This window comes from Euleptes europaea, chromosome 5 (genome assembly GCF_029931775.1).
Source record: "Euleptes europaea isolate rEulEur1 chromosome 5, rEulEur1.hap1, whole genome shotgun sequence".
NCBI classification, from domain to species: domain Eukaryota; kingdom Metazoa; phylum Chordata; class Lepidosauria; order Squamata; family Sphaerodactylidae; genus Euleptes; species Euleptes europaea.
The window spans coordinates 67,994,820-68,010,724 of record NC_079316.1 but is presented as its reverse complement, the minus strand read 5'-3'; the positions used below and the strand labels follow the sequence as shown (position 1 = coordinate 68,010,724).

The window sequence follows — 15,905 nt, the reverse complement described above, 5'->3', positions numbered from 1 at the left end:
TGGTGGTCTCCCATCCAAGTACTAACCAGGGCTGACCCTGCTTAGCTTTTGACATCTGTTTCAATCAGACTAGCCTGGTCTTTTATGTGAAGTTATCATATAGATTTAGAAGTGGAGCCTCCTGCCCAAAGTGGGCAAAATAGCACGTGCCGTGCCTGTGATTTTAGTAAGGTCTGTATACTCTTTTAGTTTTTGCAGTCTTCCAACAGCCTGAAACAAAGGTTAGAACAGGGGTACGCAACCTTTTTGAGCCTGCAGGCAACTTTGCAAATCTGATACAGTGTGTTGTGCGCAGGAGGAGGAGCCAGCCACATGGCGGCGGCTGGTGTTGGAGACCGCTGGGTTACAAGATTATGTGCTATTTTGCCTGTGGTTTTGTAATTTGCCCACACTTGCTTCCCCTTCCCCCAACAAATATGCATTACAAACACTGATCTAAGAAATGTATGTCTTTTAATCGAATGTGTTCTTAATTATTTTTATGTGGTCTACATACATGCTTTAGAACTGGCAATCTGATTGCGCTCTGTTTTCATGCTTTCCTTGCATCCACTCAGCATCAAACTCTTTAAATCACCAGCAAAGAGTACAATCTTAAGAACTAATTTATTGTTTTTTGAATTTTTGTAAGCCAAAGAGTTTACTTTATTCAGTGCATTTACAAAGTTATCCAGAACTCTTGCGTGTAGCAACCTGTCATGCTACATGCTTCCCCTGTGTGGCTTAGCTCGCCTTCCTGGTACCTGTGGATTTGTTATTCAAAGCTGCCTGATATATCTTGTGCTTTTGCCTTGCCTTATGGTCTACGTTCACCCTTGTCTTTTAAGCTGGCAAGAGCAGAAATACCCCAAGTCTAAAATTTGCTTTATCACAGTTGCTTGCATTTCCATTTGATAAAGTGGCAGCTAGTCAGGAGGATCTGAAAATATCTTTTGTAAAATTTGCACAATAACGATGGATCAAACAGTCTTCATTGACATATGTTGGACATTTTTTTTCTCTCCCCTTCTTCTTTCTTCTGTGTCCACTTTTTTCCACTTCTGCAGAGCCACCAACCAAATATCAGATCTCTCAGCCTGATGTATATTCTGTACTTCCGGGAGATCTTCTGAACTTGAATTGTCCACTGAAAGATGCTATCAAGATCAGTTGGACTAAAGATGGGGTCCATTTGGTGCCCAACAATCGAACATTTATGACTGGGGAATACTTGCGGATTAAAGATGCCATACCCAAAGATTCAGGCCTTTATGCTTGCACTGCTGTTAGGACTTTAGACAGTGATACCATCTACTTCATTATAAATGTTACAGGTGAGTTTGCCAAAATGCAGATTTTACTGTGTGCAAATAGTTGTGATCTTTCTCCAAACATAATGCTATCTCTTATTTAGGTATACAAATATGTAAAACAGCATTCTTGTCATATAAAATATTTTAAAACATTTATTTACGCTAGCTCATGGTGGGAATTTTGAAACCGTCTGTAACATTCACGCCCTTCTCTTCTGTATGTACCAAATACAGTGGAAATCTGTTCACTTACAAACAGCAGTCACAAATACAGCTCAAAAAACATTCCAACATTTCAGTAATGTGAATTTCAAATGAACATAAGGAAAGCCCTGCTGGATCAGACCAGTGGTCCGTCTAGTCCAGTAGCCTGTTTCACTTAGTGGCCAACCAGTTGTCCTGGAGGGCCAACAACAAAGGCATAGAGGCCAACGTCACCCCTCGATTTTGCTTCCTAGCATTGGTATTCAGAGGTTTGCTGCCTGTGTTTATGGAGAATATACAGAAAATTGTGTTGCTGTATTTAGATGTCTGTATGTTGGCAAGCCAGACAGGATGAATATGGACAATTAGATGGTTCAAACAATATCAAGTTTTGTCGAAGGCTTTCACGGTCAGAGTTCATTGGTTCTTGTAGGTTATCCGGGCTGTGTAACCGTGGTCTTGGTATTTTCTTTCCTGACGTTTCGCCAGCAGCTGTGGCAGGCATCTTCAGAGGAGTAACACTGAAGGACATTGTCTCTCTTCAGTGTTACTCCTCTGAAGATGCCTGCCACAGCTGCTGGCGAAACGTCAGGAAAGAAAATACCAAGACCACGGTCACACAGCCCAGATAACCTACAAGAACCAATGAACTCTGACCGTGAAAGCCTTCGACAATAATATCAAGTTTCTTTGGACATGCACGCATGTCCTTAATAATAGAACAACCATCATTTGAACCTCAGTTATCCATGACTTTTGACTGATCCAAGTATATATTTGTACCAAAAGTTTATTTTTCATCTTGTATCCAGCTCTCCAGTTCCCCTATGCTTTCCCCGCAAGTTAGTAAATAATCTTTTCTCTTTACTTTTGAGGGGGGAAATAGGGCAAACTTTTAAAAACAGTATTAAAAACTTGATTCTGAAACGTCTGTGGCCATGATGCAACCGTGCTGTATATGTGCGCGGGAGAGCATCATGAGCACAGCTGGGGGTTCCGTTGAAGCCGAAACTACAAAGGAGCTCCCCGCTGCCTGTGAGGTTCTTCTCTGTACAAGCGCATAGCTTCATTGGATCGCAGCTTGTGTATTTTATAAGATACACTAAGAGAACACTCGGCTATAAAGTGTGCGGTGCTTGTGCTCTTAAAAGAAAATCTGTTCCAGATGCACTTTTTCAAAATCCAGGGCAAAGAAAATAGGTCTTGTTTGCTTACAATACGTAGCAGGTGAACAATGTTAAATTTTTAAACTTCAGATGTTCTTTCATCTGGAGATGATGAAGATGACACCGATGGCTCTGAGGATTTTGTGAATGACAACAACCAAATCAGTAAGTAACTACAACTGCTGAAGGTGCCTGGCAAGATCTTTACGGAAATATTTCACCCCCTAACCTTTTGCGCTCTCAAGTACTTTATTTCTTGGCTGTTTCAGTGCATGAGCTGTCTGCTGGCAGTGGCTTTTCACTAGATTTTTTTCTTCAGTCTGTTTTTTTGTGTATTTCATGACTTTGAAACATGAAAATAAACTATTATATCCTTGCCTGCTTGCTTATTCTTTCTATCTTAGTTGAAATTAACTTTTCAGTATTTCTCCTTTTTTAAAAAAATTAGAAGCTTAATACAGTACTGACACTTTCTCTTCCTTCATTTCTGGATCTGATTTACACCCTCTTATAATGACAACATATAAGAGATAATTATGAAATTGAGCAAAACTAAACTACTTCTACAGTATTATGAACTCTTCACTGCTGCTTACAGTTTCTGTGATTTGTGTTCTCAGTTTCTATATTTCCTTATCATTGTAAAGGAGCAAGAGATATTTTAAAATGCCCTGGAATTCTTCAGGCTAGATGTTTAGATAAAAATAATAATAAAAGGGCCTAGGAAGAAAAAATGTGTTTCAGGAATGTCCAAAAGTCTGTAGTTGGGCCATTACATTAATGCTGTTGTAGTATTCTTCTACTGTTTGTCCTCCCAATATAGTGTTAGGCTCTGGCTCCAAGTTCATAGAATCATAGGATCGTAGAGTTGGAAGGGACCAACAGGGTCATCAAGTCCAACCCCTGGCACAATGCAGGAAATTCACAACTACATGCCCCCCCCACACCTCCAGTGATCAGAGGATGGCCAAGATGCCCTCCCTCTCATCATCTGCCTAAGATCACAGAATCAGCATTGCTGACAGATGTCCATCGAGCCTCTGCTTCAAAACCTCCAGGGAAAGAGAGCCCACCACCTCCCGAGGAAGCCTGTTCCACTGAGGAACCCCTCTAACCGTTAGAAAATTCTTCCTAATGGCTAGACAAAACTCTTGATTTAATTTCAACCCGTTGGTTCTGGGCCGACAACAGTTCAACAGATAGAGATCTGGTTCAGTGCTCAGCAGTTGCCCGGATTGTGTGGTAGCTGTCGAGCATCTGAACCATGTTAAACAGCTAAGACTGTATGAATAGGAATACTTCTACATTGCTGCCTCTGCAGGTTCTTTTAAGATATGAGAGCACCATGTAAAGAGATGTTTGACAGGATCAGAGAGGATGAGCAGCAAAGCAAATTCTCTCTCTCTCTCTCTCTCTCTCTCTCTCTCTCTCTCTCTCTCTCTCTCTCTCTCTCTCTCTCTCTCTCTCTCTCTCTCTCTCTCTCTCTCTCTGTGTGTGTGTGTGTGTGTGTGTGTGTGTGTGTAAAACTCTTCAGTTAGCTACAGTATTCAATTATACTAAGTACCCTCTGGCCTAAGTGCTTACAATCTTTCATGTTCCCACATTGAATAATAATAAATACTCTGAGGGATGAAGAATAATAAATACTCTGAGGGATGAAGATGTTTTCTGATAATGTTAACCTGTTTGCAAAGGTGGTTGTCAGAAGTTTGATCTTGTGATGGTTATTTATTCCATTCTGCCCCTAACGATGCAAAGCTTGGACTTCTTTGATCTGTGGGTGGGCTCATTTTACTTACAAATTAGATCTATTTTTATATTCATGGGAAGTAGGGATCCTCATAGCTGAAATAATATGGTCATCTATATGTGCTAGGTTTTTTTTAAAACATGTTTTGATAACTCTTTTCATGTTTGCCTGGACCTTAATGTTGCAATTATAATATGAAAACCTAGAAGAGAGCTTGACAATATTTGTCCTATTACCTCAGAAATGAGGCAGTTTTATATGTTTATACATTTGTATACAAATGTGCACATGCAAGAAGATCTTTATGCATATGTATGAATATTTTCATTTTACATCATTTTTCAAAAATTTTATTGACTTCAACCTTAGGGTGACACATATCTCAAATATATGTGGGTATATAAAATACATGCATTAAATAAGCATACTTTTAAAGCACACCACATATATAATAGTTCCTGAGAGTATTTATCTGCAGACAGAGGAGTCTTAACTGTGAGAAAACAATAGGTTAGATTACTGTCCTGTATGGCCTTTTTATTGCTTCCACCTATTGTTGAAGTGCTTATTTTTACTTTGAGGTGCAAAGGTGACTAGATCAGAAAATAAAGATCTTTGACAATAAAATGGATTTAGTGGGAACACATGTTTAACTGTTTGCCCACGGCCAGGTCTTGAGTACCCTCAGTCTGTCAGCTAGAAAATTTATCATGGGTGCTTCATGCTCAACCATAACAATATTTACAAAAATGGGTACTGAATAACTTATAACACTGCCTTCTTCTTTAATCCAGGAGGCTTGGTCATGTTTTCAGTGAATATGATATCAATGCCGTTTGCAAGAATGGCATAATCATATTTTTGTTCTGTGATGCATTGATTAAACAGATTAAACTGTGTAAATATTTGCAAAATAGGTGTAAAAAGTTGCCTCGGACTCGGATATAAATGAGATAAATACAAGGTCTTAATATTTGTTTAATATGGTCCAACAGGCATTAACAGATCAGGTCAGAAAGTTTTTAATCTGAGACCGCTGAAACATCTTCCTTCCTGGACTGGGTACTATTGTTGTAGGCTATTGTGATTTTTGCATCTGTTATCCACCATAGACCAAAGGTGGATTCAAAATTAATAAAATAAAACCAACACCAATAAAGCAGTAATAAAATTGATGTATTTTATTATTTTGTTTATGGCATGTTTAACCCACTTTTCTCCATACACGAACCCAAAGTGGCTTCCAAGGTACAAAAGACAAATTTCACAGATACATCATTAAGCCAGTCTCTCAATTTCTACTTGCCTTTAATGTTATTAAAAGCAACACAGTTTTAAAAGTAGACATCCATTCATATTAAATCTTCCAGAAGTGGAAGGTTTTCACAAACATTTTGAAGAACACCACAAATTGTGACCCCTGACCCCACAGCTGGAAAAGTCCTTCATCTTGTAACCACCAACTCTAACTGGCCTCAAACTTTCACAGAATATAAGAGAGATAACAGGTGACACCTGGCCAAAAGGCACCTTTTATAGCTCCTGGATTGTTGACGATGGTAATAATTACAGTGAGGGAAAAAAGTATTTGATCCCCTGCTAAATTTGCCCATTTGCCCTCTGACGAAGAAATGACCAGTCCACAATTTTAATGGTAGGTTTATTGTAGCTGTGAGAGACAGAATAACAACAGGAAAACCCCCAGAAACCCAGAAGACAAAAGTCAGAGATTGATGTGCATTATAATGACTGAAATAAGTATTTGATCCCCTATCAACCAGCCAGATTAGGGTTAGGGTTAGGGTTAGGGTTCTGCTGTCGACAGAAGCAATCAATCCATCAGATTCCAAACTAGCCACCATGACCAAGACCAAAGAGCTGTCCAAGGATGTCAGGGGCAAAACTGTAGACCTGCACAAGGCTGGACTGGGCTACAAGACTATTGCCAAGCAGCTTGGTGAGAAGGTGACAACCCTAACCCTAACCCTAACTGTCAACCTCCCTCGGTCTGGGGCTCCATGCAAGATCTCATCTCGTGGAGTTGCAATGATCATGAGAACGGTGATGAAGCAGCCCAGAACTACACGGAAGGAACTTGTCAATGATCTCAGGGCAGCTGGGACCATAGTCACCATGAAAACAGTTGGTAACACACTACGCCGTGAAGGACTGAGATCTTGCAGAGCCCGCAAGGTCCCCTTGCTCAAGACAGCACATGTACAGACCTGTCTGCAGTTTGCCAAGGCACATCTGAATGACCCAGAGGACAACTGGGTGAAAGTGTTGTGGTCAGATGAGACCAAAATTGAGCTCTTTGGCATCAACTCAACTTGCCGTGTTTGGAGGAGGAGGAATGCTGCCTACAACCCCAAGAACACCATCCCCACCGTCAAACATGGAGGGGGATATATTATGCTCTGGGGGTGTTTTTCTGCTAAGGGGACAGGACACCTTCACTGCATCGAAGGGACGATGGACAGGACCATGTATCGTCAAATCTTGGGTGAGCACCTCCTTCCCTCAGCCAGGGCATTGAAAATGGGTCAAGGATGGGTATTCCAGCATGACCATGCCCCAAAACACAATGGCCAAGGCAACAAAGGAGTGGCTCAAGAAGAAGCACATTAAGGTCCTCGAGTGGCCTAGCCAGTCTCCAGACCTTAACCCCATCGAAAATCTGTGGAGGGAGCTGAAGGATCGAGTAGCTACACATCAGCCTCGAAATCTTACTGACTTGGAGAGGATCTGCAAAGAGGAGTGGGACAAAATACCTCCTGAGTTGTGTGCAAACCTGGTGGCCACCTACAAGAAACGTCTGACCTCTGTAATTGCCAACAAGGGTTTTGCCACCAAGTACTAAGTCATCTTTTGCAAAGGGATCAAATACTTATTTCACTCATTATAATGCACATCAATCTCTGACTTTTGTCTTCTGGGTTTCTGGGGGTTTTCCTGTTGTTATTCTGTCTCTCACAGCTACAATAAACCTACCATTAAAATTATGGACTGGTCATTTCTTCGTCAGAGGGCAAACGGGCAAATTTAGCAGGGGATCAAATACTTTCCCCCCTCACTGTATGTACCTGGAATGTATACGATACTTTGGAATTTTGAAGGAGTTCCATATTATCTTAGAAATCTGTCTAACGACTAAGTAAGCGCACATATTGTAAATGGAGGCTAAGGTTGGGAGGTTGTGTTCTACATAAGGCCTCCCACAGCTGAGGTGAAATTTGAAGTGAGAGCTAGCTAATCACTTTTAGCAAGTTACAACATACCAGTCTTCATAATCCTGACAGTTGTGGAAGAAGACTTAGGAATAGGGTTGCCAACCTCCAGGTAATAGCAGAAGATCTCCTTCAATTACAACTGATCTCCAGTCGATAGAGATCAGTTCACCTGGAGAAAATGGCCACTTTGGCCATTGGAGTCTATGGCATTTTAGTCCCTCCCCTCCCAAACCCCGCCCTCCTCAGGCTCCGCCCCAAAAATCTCCCGCCGATAGTGAAGAGGGACCTGGCAACCCTACTTAGGAAGCATAATGGTTGTGTCCAGATGTGTTGAAACCTATTTTCTGTCAGTTGTTTAAGCTTTCTTTTGGAAAGAAAGGTAGGATATAAATATTTCAATCAATCTATATTTATTGGAAAGGCCAGCAGTTGGTAATCAGATAACTGTAAGCATGCATGCTCTTATGGGGACAGGCAATGGTTCTGTGACAGAGTACTTGCTTTGCATGCAGAAGTCTCCAGGTTCAATCTCCGTCTCCTCCACTAAGCAGATGCTGGGCAAGACCTTTCTCTGCTTAAGTATCTGAGCAGCTGGTGTCTGGTATAGATAATACAGAGCTAGATGATCTGACTTGGCAGAAGGCAGCTTCATACATTCAAATGATATTACAACATCATAATTATTGAGTCCCTTGTACACACAAGAGCATGTGTAAATCAATGTACTCTTACACTAGTCTTGTTCCAATGCAAGTCAAGTTCTTGTGGCCGAGAATTCATGGTTAGATCAGAATACAACTACTTTGCTTAGTGGTCGAGTGCAAATGTAATCGCTGTTGTCATTGACTGAACTGCTTTTGTTTTGGTTTGCTAGATTTTTATGGAGTGTTGCAATTCTGTTCCTAGCAAATAATTTTTAAAGTGCTTTCTAATATAAACCTGTTCTTCTGGGACAATTAAGCCATATCTTGGTTGCACAAGTTTAATTTTAAATATTTATAACTTGCCAGGTATCTTGCTTGCAACAACATGCTCAAGTATCCATTAATTTTCCTAGCTTGTTAGTTTATAAAGGCTTCTAGCTGAAACAAAAATAGTCACGTATCATTTTTAGAATTCTTTTAATGCATATTTTTTGCAGTTTTCTTTGGGCAGGGAGGTTTGTTAAAGTTGCCTGTTTTGTCTTCTCCAGCTGTATTTTTGTTTTGAGATGCAGGGGGGAAGTGGGATTTAGGAATCTTGAGCATATACTTATTTCATGAGTTGCCATGAATTTGGCCAACGGAAGGGCTTGTTTATTATGGAGCTGTAATAAAGGAAATGAAGCAGAGCTGAGAGAGAAACGGTTATGTTTCTGGACCTCTTTGGCCCTAAAAATGTCCATAGTAAATGTGATTTATTTCAGGAAGAACCTATTGCAAAATAATTAAATGTGGCCTTTGCAAAACAGATTTTAGTCCTTAAATTTTAAACAGGCAAGTGAACAAACTGAATTAAACATGGACATGTTATTACTGTGCAGTTAATCAAAAGTCTGTTACCTCCAGTAAAGGGCTTGTGTCTAGAAGTAGTTGCGTAATGTTGAATAGACATGGAAATCTCTGTTGAATTATCTGTTAGTGATTAGTAGACTGGGCCCACACTATTTTTTCATTTTCAATTTGTTTTCACTTTCCCCTACAAAGCACCCTATTTCCTATGGCTTATTGCCAGGTCCCTCTTCACCACTGGCGGGAGGTTTTTGGGGTGGAGCCTGAGGAGGGCGGGGTTTAGGGGGGGGAGGGACTTCAATGACATAGAGTCCAATTGCCAAAGCCGCCATTTTCGCCTGGTGAACTGATCTCTATCGGCTGGAGATCAGTTGTAATAGCTGATCTTGTACCTGGAGATTGGCAACCCTACTTATATTTGGTACACCTGAAATATTCATATATTCTTTGTAAAGAGTGAATTTTGCAACGGCTGGTGTCGACATTCATTAATATTATTCTGGGCACTGTGTGTGTGTGTGTAAAGTGCCATCAAGTCGCAGCCGACTTATGGCAACCCCTTATGGGGTTTTCAAGGCAAGAGACTAACAGGTGGTTTGCCAGTGCCTTCCTCTGCATAGCAACCCTGGTATTCCTTGGTGGTCTCCCATCCAAATACTAACCAGGGCTGACCCTGCTTAGCTTCTGAGGTCTGATGAGATCAGGCTAGCCTGGACTCTATAGGTTGACTTATAGATTTGATTTCTTGAAGCACAGTAATGTTATGATGTCATAAGTGGTTATGCAGTGACCATTTTCTGTTTCATACGACATTAGCTATATAGGCTCATATCATATTGTTTACAGATATTTTCAAGCTATGAATATATGGTTTAGTCAGCGTGGTTTAGTGGTTAAGAGCGGCAGAGTCTAATCTGGAGAACCAGGTTCAGTTCCCCCCTGGGCTACCTGACACCTGCTGGGTGACCTCTTAAAAAAGAGAGTCACAGTTCTCTCAGAACTCTCTCAGCCCATGCAGAGGCAGGCAATGGCAAACTACCTCTGTATGTCTCTTGCCTTGAAAACCCTATGGGTTTGCCATAAATCAGCTGTGATTTGATGGTACTTCACACACACACACGGATATGGAAGCTACTGTACAAAAAAGGTGTGAAGATTGAAATTAAATATTTAAAAAGTTTGTTGTAATTTACTGTATTTACCAGATTCAAACATAACTTCCTTAGAGGTTTTGGGTCAGGACATGATAGGAAGAACTACTTTCTGTGGGATTATCCACTTCCTGGCCAAAATAATGCCTCTCTTACTATGAGTATACCCTTTGTTACAGTGGATAAACCTTTTATTTATCTGAATTATTGGAAACTATTGTGTAAAGACAGGGACACTAAGTTATCCATTCCTGTGTGTATGTGGGAGGGAATCCTGTATATAAATGGAAGCAAAAGTTTTCACCAATTTCTGCCTTACCTAATCCTTCACAGTTGTCCTCTCTATCCTATTGCTTATTGTCAATTATTTTTCTCCTTGGTTCCCCACCCACAATCCATTTAATGAAGGTTTATAAGCTGGCTAGAAAGAAATTTTGCCACTTCTTTAATGACAAATAGTGGATGAGGAAGTGGAAAATTGTAAGCTCTGAAATGGCTCTAGAGTTGTGTCTCAGGGTAACCCCATTTCCCCCAAGATTGTGTCAAGGTGTTTTATTAAGCATCCTAATGGGAACTGTTCCTCTGCAATGCTCCTATCCACAGTGACAAAGAATTTATTTTGATCTGGTGCTATCTCTGTCAGTTGTTGAGTCACATAGTCGAGAAGTGGTATCTCAGCACAGGAGAGATTGTGATACTAGCTTAGATGTTGAGTTGGAGTGGGCTGGAAAATGTACAGATACCCCTATTAAAATAAATTAAGTGATTGTACTTAGCACCATTGGAGAACTTTTTCTTGGTATGGCATCTTTGAAGATCTGTGGTTGCCATTTTAATTTTTTTTTAAAAAAAACTGCAGTGGGGAAAATAATAATATCTATTGTGTGTGTGTGAAGAGCCGTCAAGTCACAGGCGACTTATGGTGACCTTTTTTGGGGTTTTCATGGCAAGAAACTAACAGAGGTGGTTTGCCAGTGCCTTCCTCTGCACAGAAGACTCTATATGTTGGAAGACCGGTATTTTTCTTTGTTATGGAGCAAAAGGAGAATCAAGTCGCCATTTATGATAATATCTCCAATTGTCATTGTATATATACAAAGTCGGTATGTTGGACTGAGAGAAAATTTCCAGTGATGGAAACGTTTTCTATCAGTGTAAGGGAACTTTCTTGTCTTCCCCTTCCTGCCATACCCCAAAATGCTGCTCCTGGAAGACAGGGTTCCTTAAGTAACAGCATAAAGGGCAAACTGGGGGTATGCGTTGGGAGGGAGTAATCACTGAAAATTGTCTCCTCTTCCATTAATGGAAATCCAACCCAATGTTTTCTTAGTTGTTGAATACACAAATCACTTGCAGTCATTCTATCTCCAAGCAACTCTCTTTTATTATCCAAATGAGATTTTGATTTATTATTATTTTTCTATTCCTCCTCATCCAAAGTTTCAGTCAGCTTACAATGTAAGATAAAAACTGATCTGAGTCAGTAGCCCTGTTCACAAGGAGAGCAGGGATAAGTTTCAGATAAGCTCTAATGTTCTCTATTTTTGAGATAAGTTTTTTTTTTGTATTAAATGAATTGCTACCCACCCCAACCCTAAGGGCTAGAGCAAGATAGCAATTTAAAAAAAACCTTCTTGCATAAGTTAACATTTCCTTAATTGCCTTAAGACATGGATCACAAGCAGTAATTCCAGTTGAAGCAGGCTAGATTTTTGTTTCACAGTACATACTGATATTTGGAAGGTTCTCTGGTGTCTTATATGACGTGCCAAAGACAACATAAATCAATTGTGTAGAACATCAGGGCTCCTAAAACATGTTGGTTCATAAGCAGTTCATGTAAATGTCAAGTGATGGGTTTGGACTCCGAGTTTATTTCAGTTTATTGATGATTTTGTTGCTCTGTGTTCATTTTTGGAAACAGGGGCACCTAAATGGACACAAACTGAAAAAATGGAGAAGCGATTACATGCAGTCCCAGCAGCAAACACAGTAAAATTCCGTTGTCCAGCTACGGGAAACCCACCACCAACCATGAGGTGGCTAAAAAATGGAAAAGAATTTAAGCAAGAACATCGTATTGGTGGATACAAGGTAAGAAGCGCCGTATGTTGTTGGCTGTAGCATTTGTCAAATGGAATTGCTGGTCTTAGGGAATTATAGACAGATAGCGTTTTATCTATTTGTGTATGCCGATGGGAATGGGGAAATCCCTGGCTTCACCGGGGGTGAAAGTTCACCACCACACTGGAGCTCCCTTTTGAAGGAGAGGGAGAAGCCCTTGCAAGAGGTCAGAAGCAGCTGGTGTGCATAAGCGGCTTGCTGCACTGACTTGCTGTAGTGTTTGTCAAATGGAATTGCTGGGCTTAGGGAATTATAGACAGAAAGCTTTTTATTCCATTGTCCTGAGAAGAGGGCTCATGTGGAGCAGCTGGCTAACCCACTCTACAGGCTTTGTAAGGGAGAGGAGGAGGAAGGTGCTTGGGAATTAGGGTTGCCAGGTCCCTCTTCACCACTGGCAGGAGGTTTTTTGGGCAGAGCCTGAGAAGGGTGGAGTTTGGGAAGGGGAGGGACTCCAGTGCCATAGAGGCCCATTGGCCAAGTGGCCATTTTCTCCAGATGAACTGATCTCTATCGGCTGGAGATCAGTTGTAATACAGGAGATCTCCAGCTCGTACCTGGAGGTTGGCAACCCTATTGGGAATTCCCTCTCCTCTTGATTCTGACTGCTATTTTGGACACCACAGGGAGACTAGGGATTGGGCTGACAGGGGAGTGGGGCTCTGTCCCCCCTCGCAGAATGCTTTACAGTCCTTCCCCTCATCACAACAGTGATGGAACTATTAAAATGTCACTGACTTGCATTTTTGCAATTGCTGTGAATTTTTTTTCAATCTCCTAGTAATGGTACCCTCTCCCCCCCCCCTTAAACAACCAATATTTCTACCTTATTTCCCCTTCTCTACCGGACAATACTGGCTCTGTGAGTTGTATCTGACTTCGTGAATTTTGAGGAAGGATAGAAACACCTAATGGCTTAAACTGACTTTGTTTATCGTCATTTTCTTTGGAGCTTTTTACCTGTACTTTGTTTTTGGTTACTGAGTTTGTAAGGTGGCTTTAACTGCAGGTCAGCTCAGCGAACAGAGCTCTTGCTGAGTTTAAGGACATTATGGCAAAACAAAACACTGCACTTTACATTAACATTCTTTATAGATGTGCACTTAACCGTCGGGTCTTTTGAGCTATGACAGTATGGAATATTCCAATTTTCAGAAGTGGGGTAGAGCAAAGCAAAACAAAATCTTATGGCTGGTGATTTTGCAGTACACTTAAAGGAGCAGGAAGACTATTTTTTATGGATTTTATGGTCTGTGAAATAGATACGGGAAGGAAAGTTTGAGGGAAAGTAACTGCAATTACTTAAAATGGTTTGCTTGAATTTCAAGTAGTATCAGATTAGTGGTTTCAGTTTAAATTGTGAGTTACTGATTAGAAATGACATCTAGAGAGGCGAACTATGTGCCAAGATGAAGTCAACATTAAAGCTTAGATAGAAAGTCAAACAAGGAGCCAGAATTTGCTAATTCTGTTTTTGTTCAGGTATTTAAGCTGTTTAAGCTAAAACATAAGGCGCTGAATGCAGTAAGCAAAAATGAAACTTCTCCTACAAGAACTTCTCAGTTACAAATCTCTCCCACATGAAAAGGATCTGTGCCAATGACCTCTTTTTGTTGCTGAGAATAAATTATGTACAAAGCCATGGGAAGGTCAGATATTTATGCCCACCATAAGGAAGAAAGAGATGTCCGGTGAGCACAGTTCTCTGTTGTGTAGCGCTGTTGATGAGGAGAGAGGACTTTCTGTATATAGAGCAACATCTGTCTACCACAATATGACTTTTCCTTCAACTTGCATTGTCTGCCCCTGCCCTTTTCAGTCAGTGGACTCCTTGGTACATATCCTTTTGCATTGTCCTTACGTGTACCAACTTAGGCTAAAATGGATTATACCATGTTTTAACAAATGGTCTGCATTTTCTCAAGCAACTTTGGAGCAAAAGATTCAGTTCCTCTTAAAGGACTCTGACCCTCAGTGTACTGATTTTGTGCTCGTTTTTTGGAGGCTGCAGAGAAGAGTCGAAGGAAGGTGTTTTTAGAGATGGGTCTTTTTTAAGTTTTATGGTTTTATTGTTCAAGATTCCCCCTCGGTCTAAGAACAGGGGGAAACTAAGAACTTGCATTGTCACTTTCTTGCTTTGCTTGTCAGGCTTGCTCAGTTGAACCCGAGGATTGCTTTATTTTGAATTACTGTGGCTTGGATCCAGAAGGTTTTTTCCCCCATGGGTACAAGTACTTTTGAGGAGGCATTTTGGACTGCTGTGGAAGGGAGAAGGCGGGAAAACCACACCGCATGGTAGAATTCTACATCCACAGAAAATGTTGGTCTGGATCCAACCATGTGTTTGCCATTCCTAACCTGTTCTTTTCTTATTTATACCCAATTTTCTGTGTTTGGTGGACTATCATTCTTTGCTTACCTTTTCCTTCTGAATCACTGTACAGGAGCTGCCTTTAATCACAACTAGATGTAATCCTGTGAATATTATCTCCATGTATTGAAAGGGCATACTCAAAGGAAATATTTGTTATCATTGTTAAGGAGTGCATGCAGATCAGGTTTCTGGAGGCTTTTCATGTACTATACCCTCACCAGGTAAAAGGTAAAGGTAGTCCCCTCTGTAAGCACCGGGTCAATACTGACCTATGGGGTGATGTCACATCCCGACATTTACTAGGCAGACTTTGTTTATGGGGTGGTTTGTCATTGCCTTCCCCAGTCAGCTTCCCTTCACCCCCAGTAAGCTGGGTACTAATCTTACCGATCTCGGAAGGATGGAAGGCTGAGTCAATCTTGAGGTGGCTAGCTGAAACCGACTTCCGTCAGGATCAAACTCAGGTTGTGAGCAGAGCTTTTGACCTCCGTACTGCAGCTTACCACTCTGTGCCACGGGGCTCCAGAGTGTATAGTTTTCCCCTGTCTTAATATATGCAGGCAGAAATACAAGGTACATGCACATTCCCCATCACAAAAATGACTCCTTGGACCTGGAGAGGTAGATTATAAGCAAGCTGTGTAGCTCAAGACCTAAAAAGTATGGAAGTACTCATGCAGGAAAAGCTACAAAGCCTGTTCTGTAAAAGAAATAGGTGGCGTGACCAACCAGGTCATCCTTGACTAATTTGATGTAGCCAGGTGTGCACTGGTACCAAGACTTAACCATGACTATTTGATAGATCCCTTGAGAAGTCAGCTGGCCTCAAGGGGTGTTCATGAGGGCTGTAACATTAATACCGCTGAGCTGCCTGTAAGGACTTTCTAAAGCCTTGTTAAGTTATTCCTCATTATATAAATTCTGAAAATATGAATTCATATATTTGTTCAAGTGCACAAATACCTTACCAGTTTGCAAATCTGCAATGGCCAATTTGTTTCAGCTGTTTACTGCCCTCCATGGTTTTCTTGCTAGTGTGTGCTATACGTCTGTACCACAGCATGTGAATAAATCCTCAGATTATGCCTGCTGCAAACGCGAAAGAAGAACGGCTTTAAAATCTTTTA

The 15,905-nt window shown here is 41.0% G+C and overlaps 1 protein-coding gene across 5 annotated transcripts in view; it reads left to right on the top strand.

The window, feature by feature from the left end:
- The window catches only part of FGFR2 (fibroblast growth factor receptor 2), a 165,066-nt gene that overhangs the window by 66,449 nt on the left and 82,712 nt on the right, over nt 1-15,905 (top strand). For 3 of the 5 annotated variants that reach the window (XM_056850348.1, XM_056850346.1, XM_056850347.1), the window contains exons 3-5: nt 1,047-1,313; nt 2,753-2,827; nt 12,208-12,377. In XM_056850348.1, coding sequence (XP_056706326.1) covers nt 1,047-1,313; nt 2,753-2,827; nt 12,208-12,377 — 512 coding nt within the window. The remainder of the gene's footprint in view (nt 1-1,046; nt 1,314-2,752; nt 2,828-12,207; nt 12,378-15,905) is intronic. The other 2 variants (XM_056850349.1, XM_056850350.1) reach the window with 1 other exon arrangement.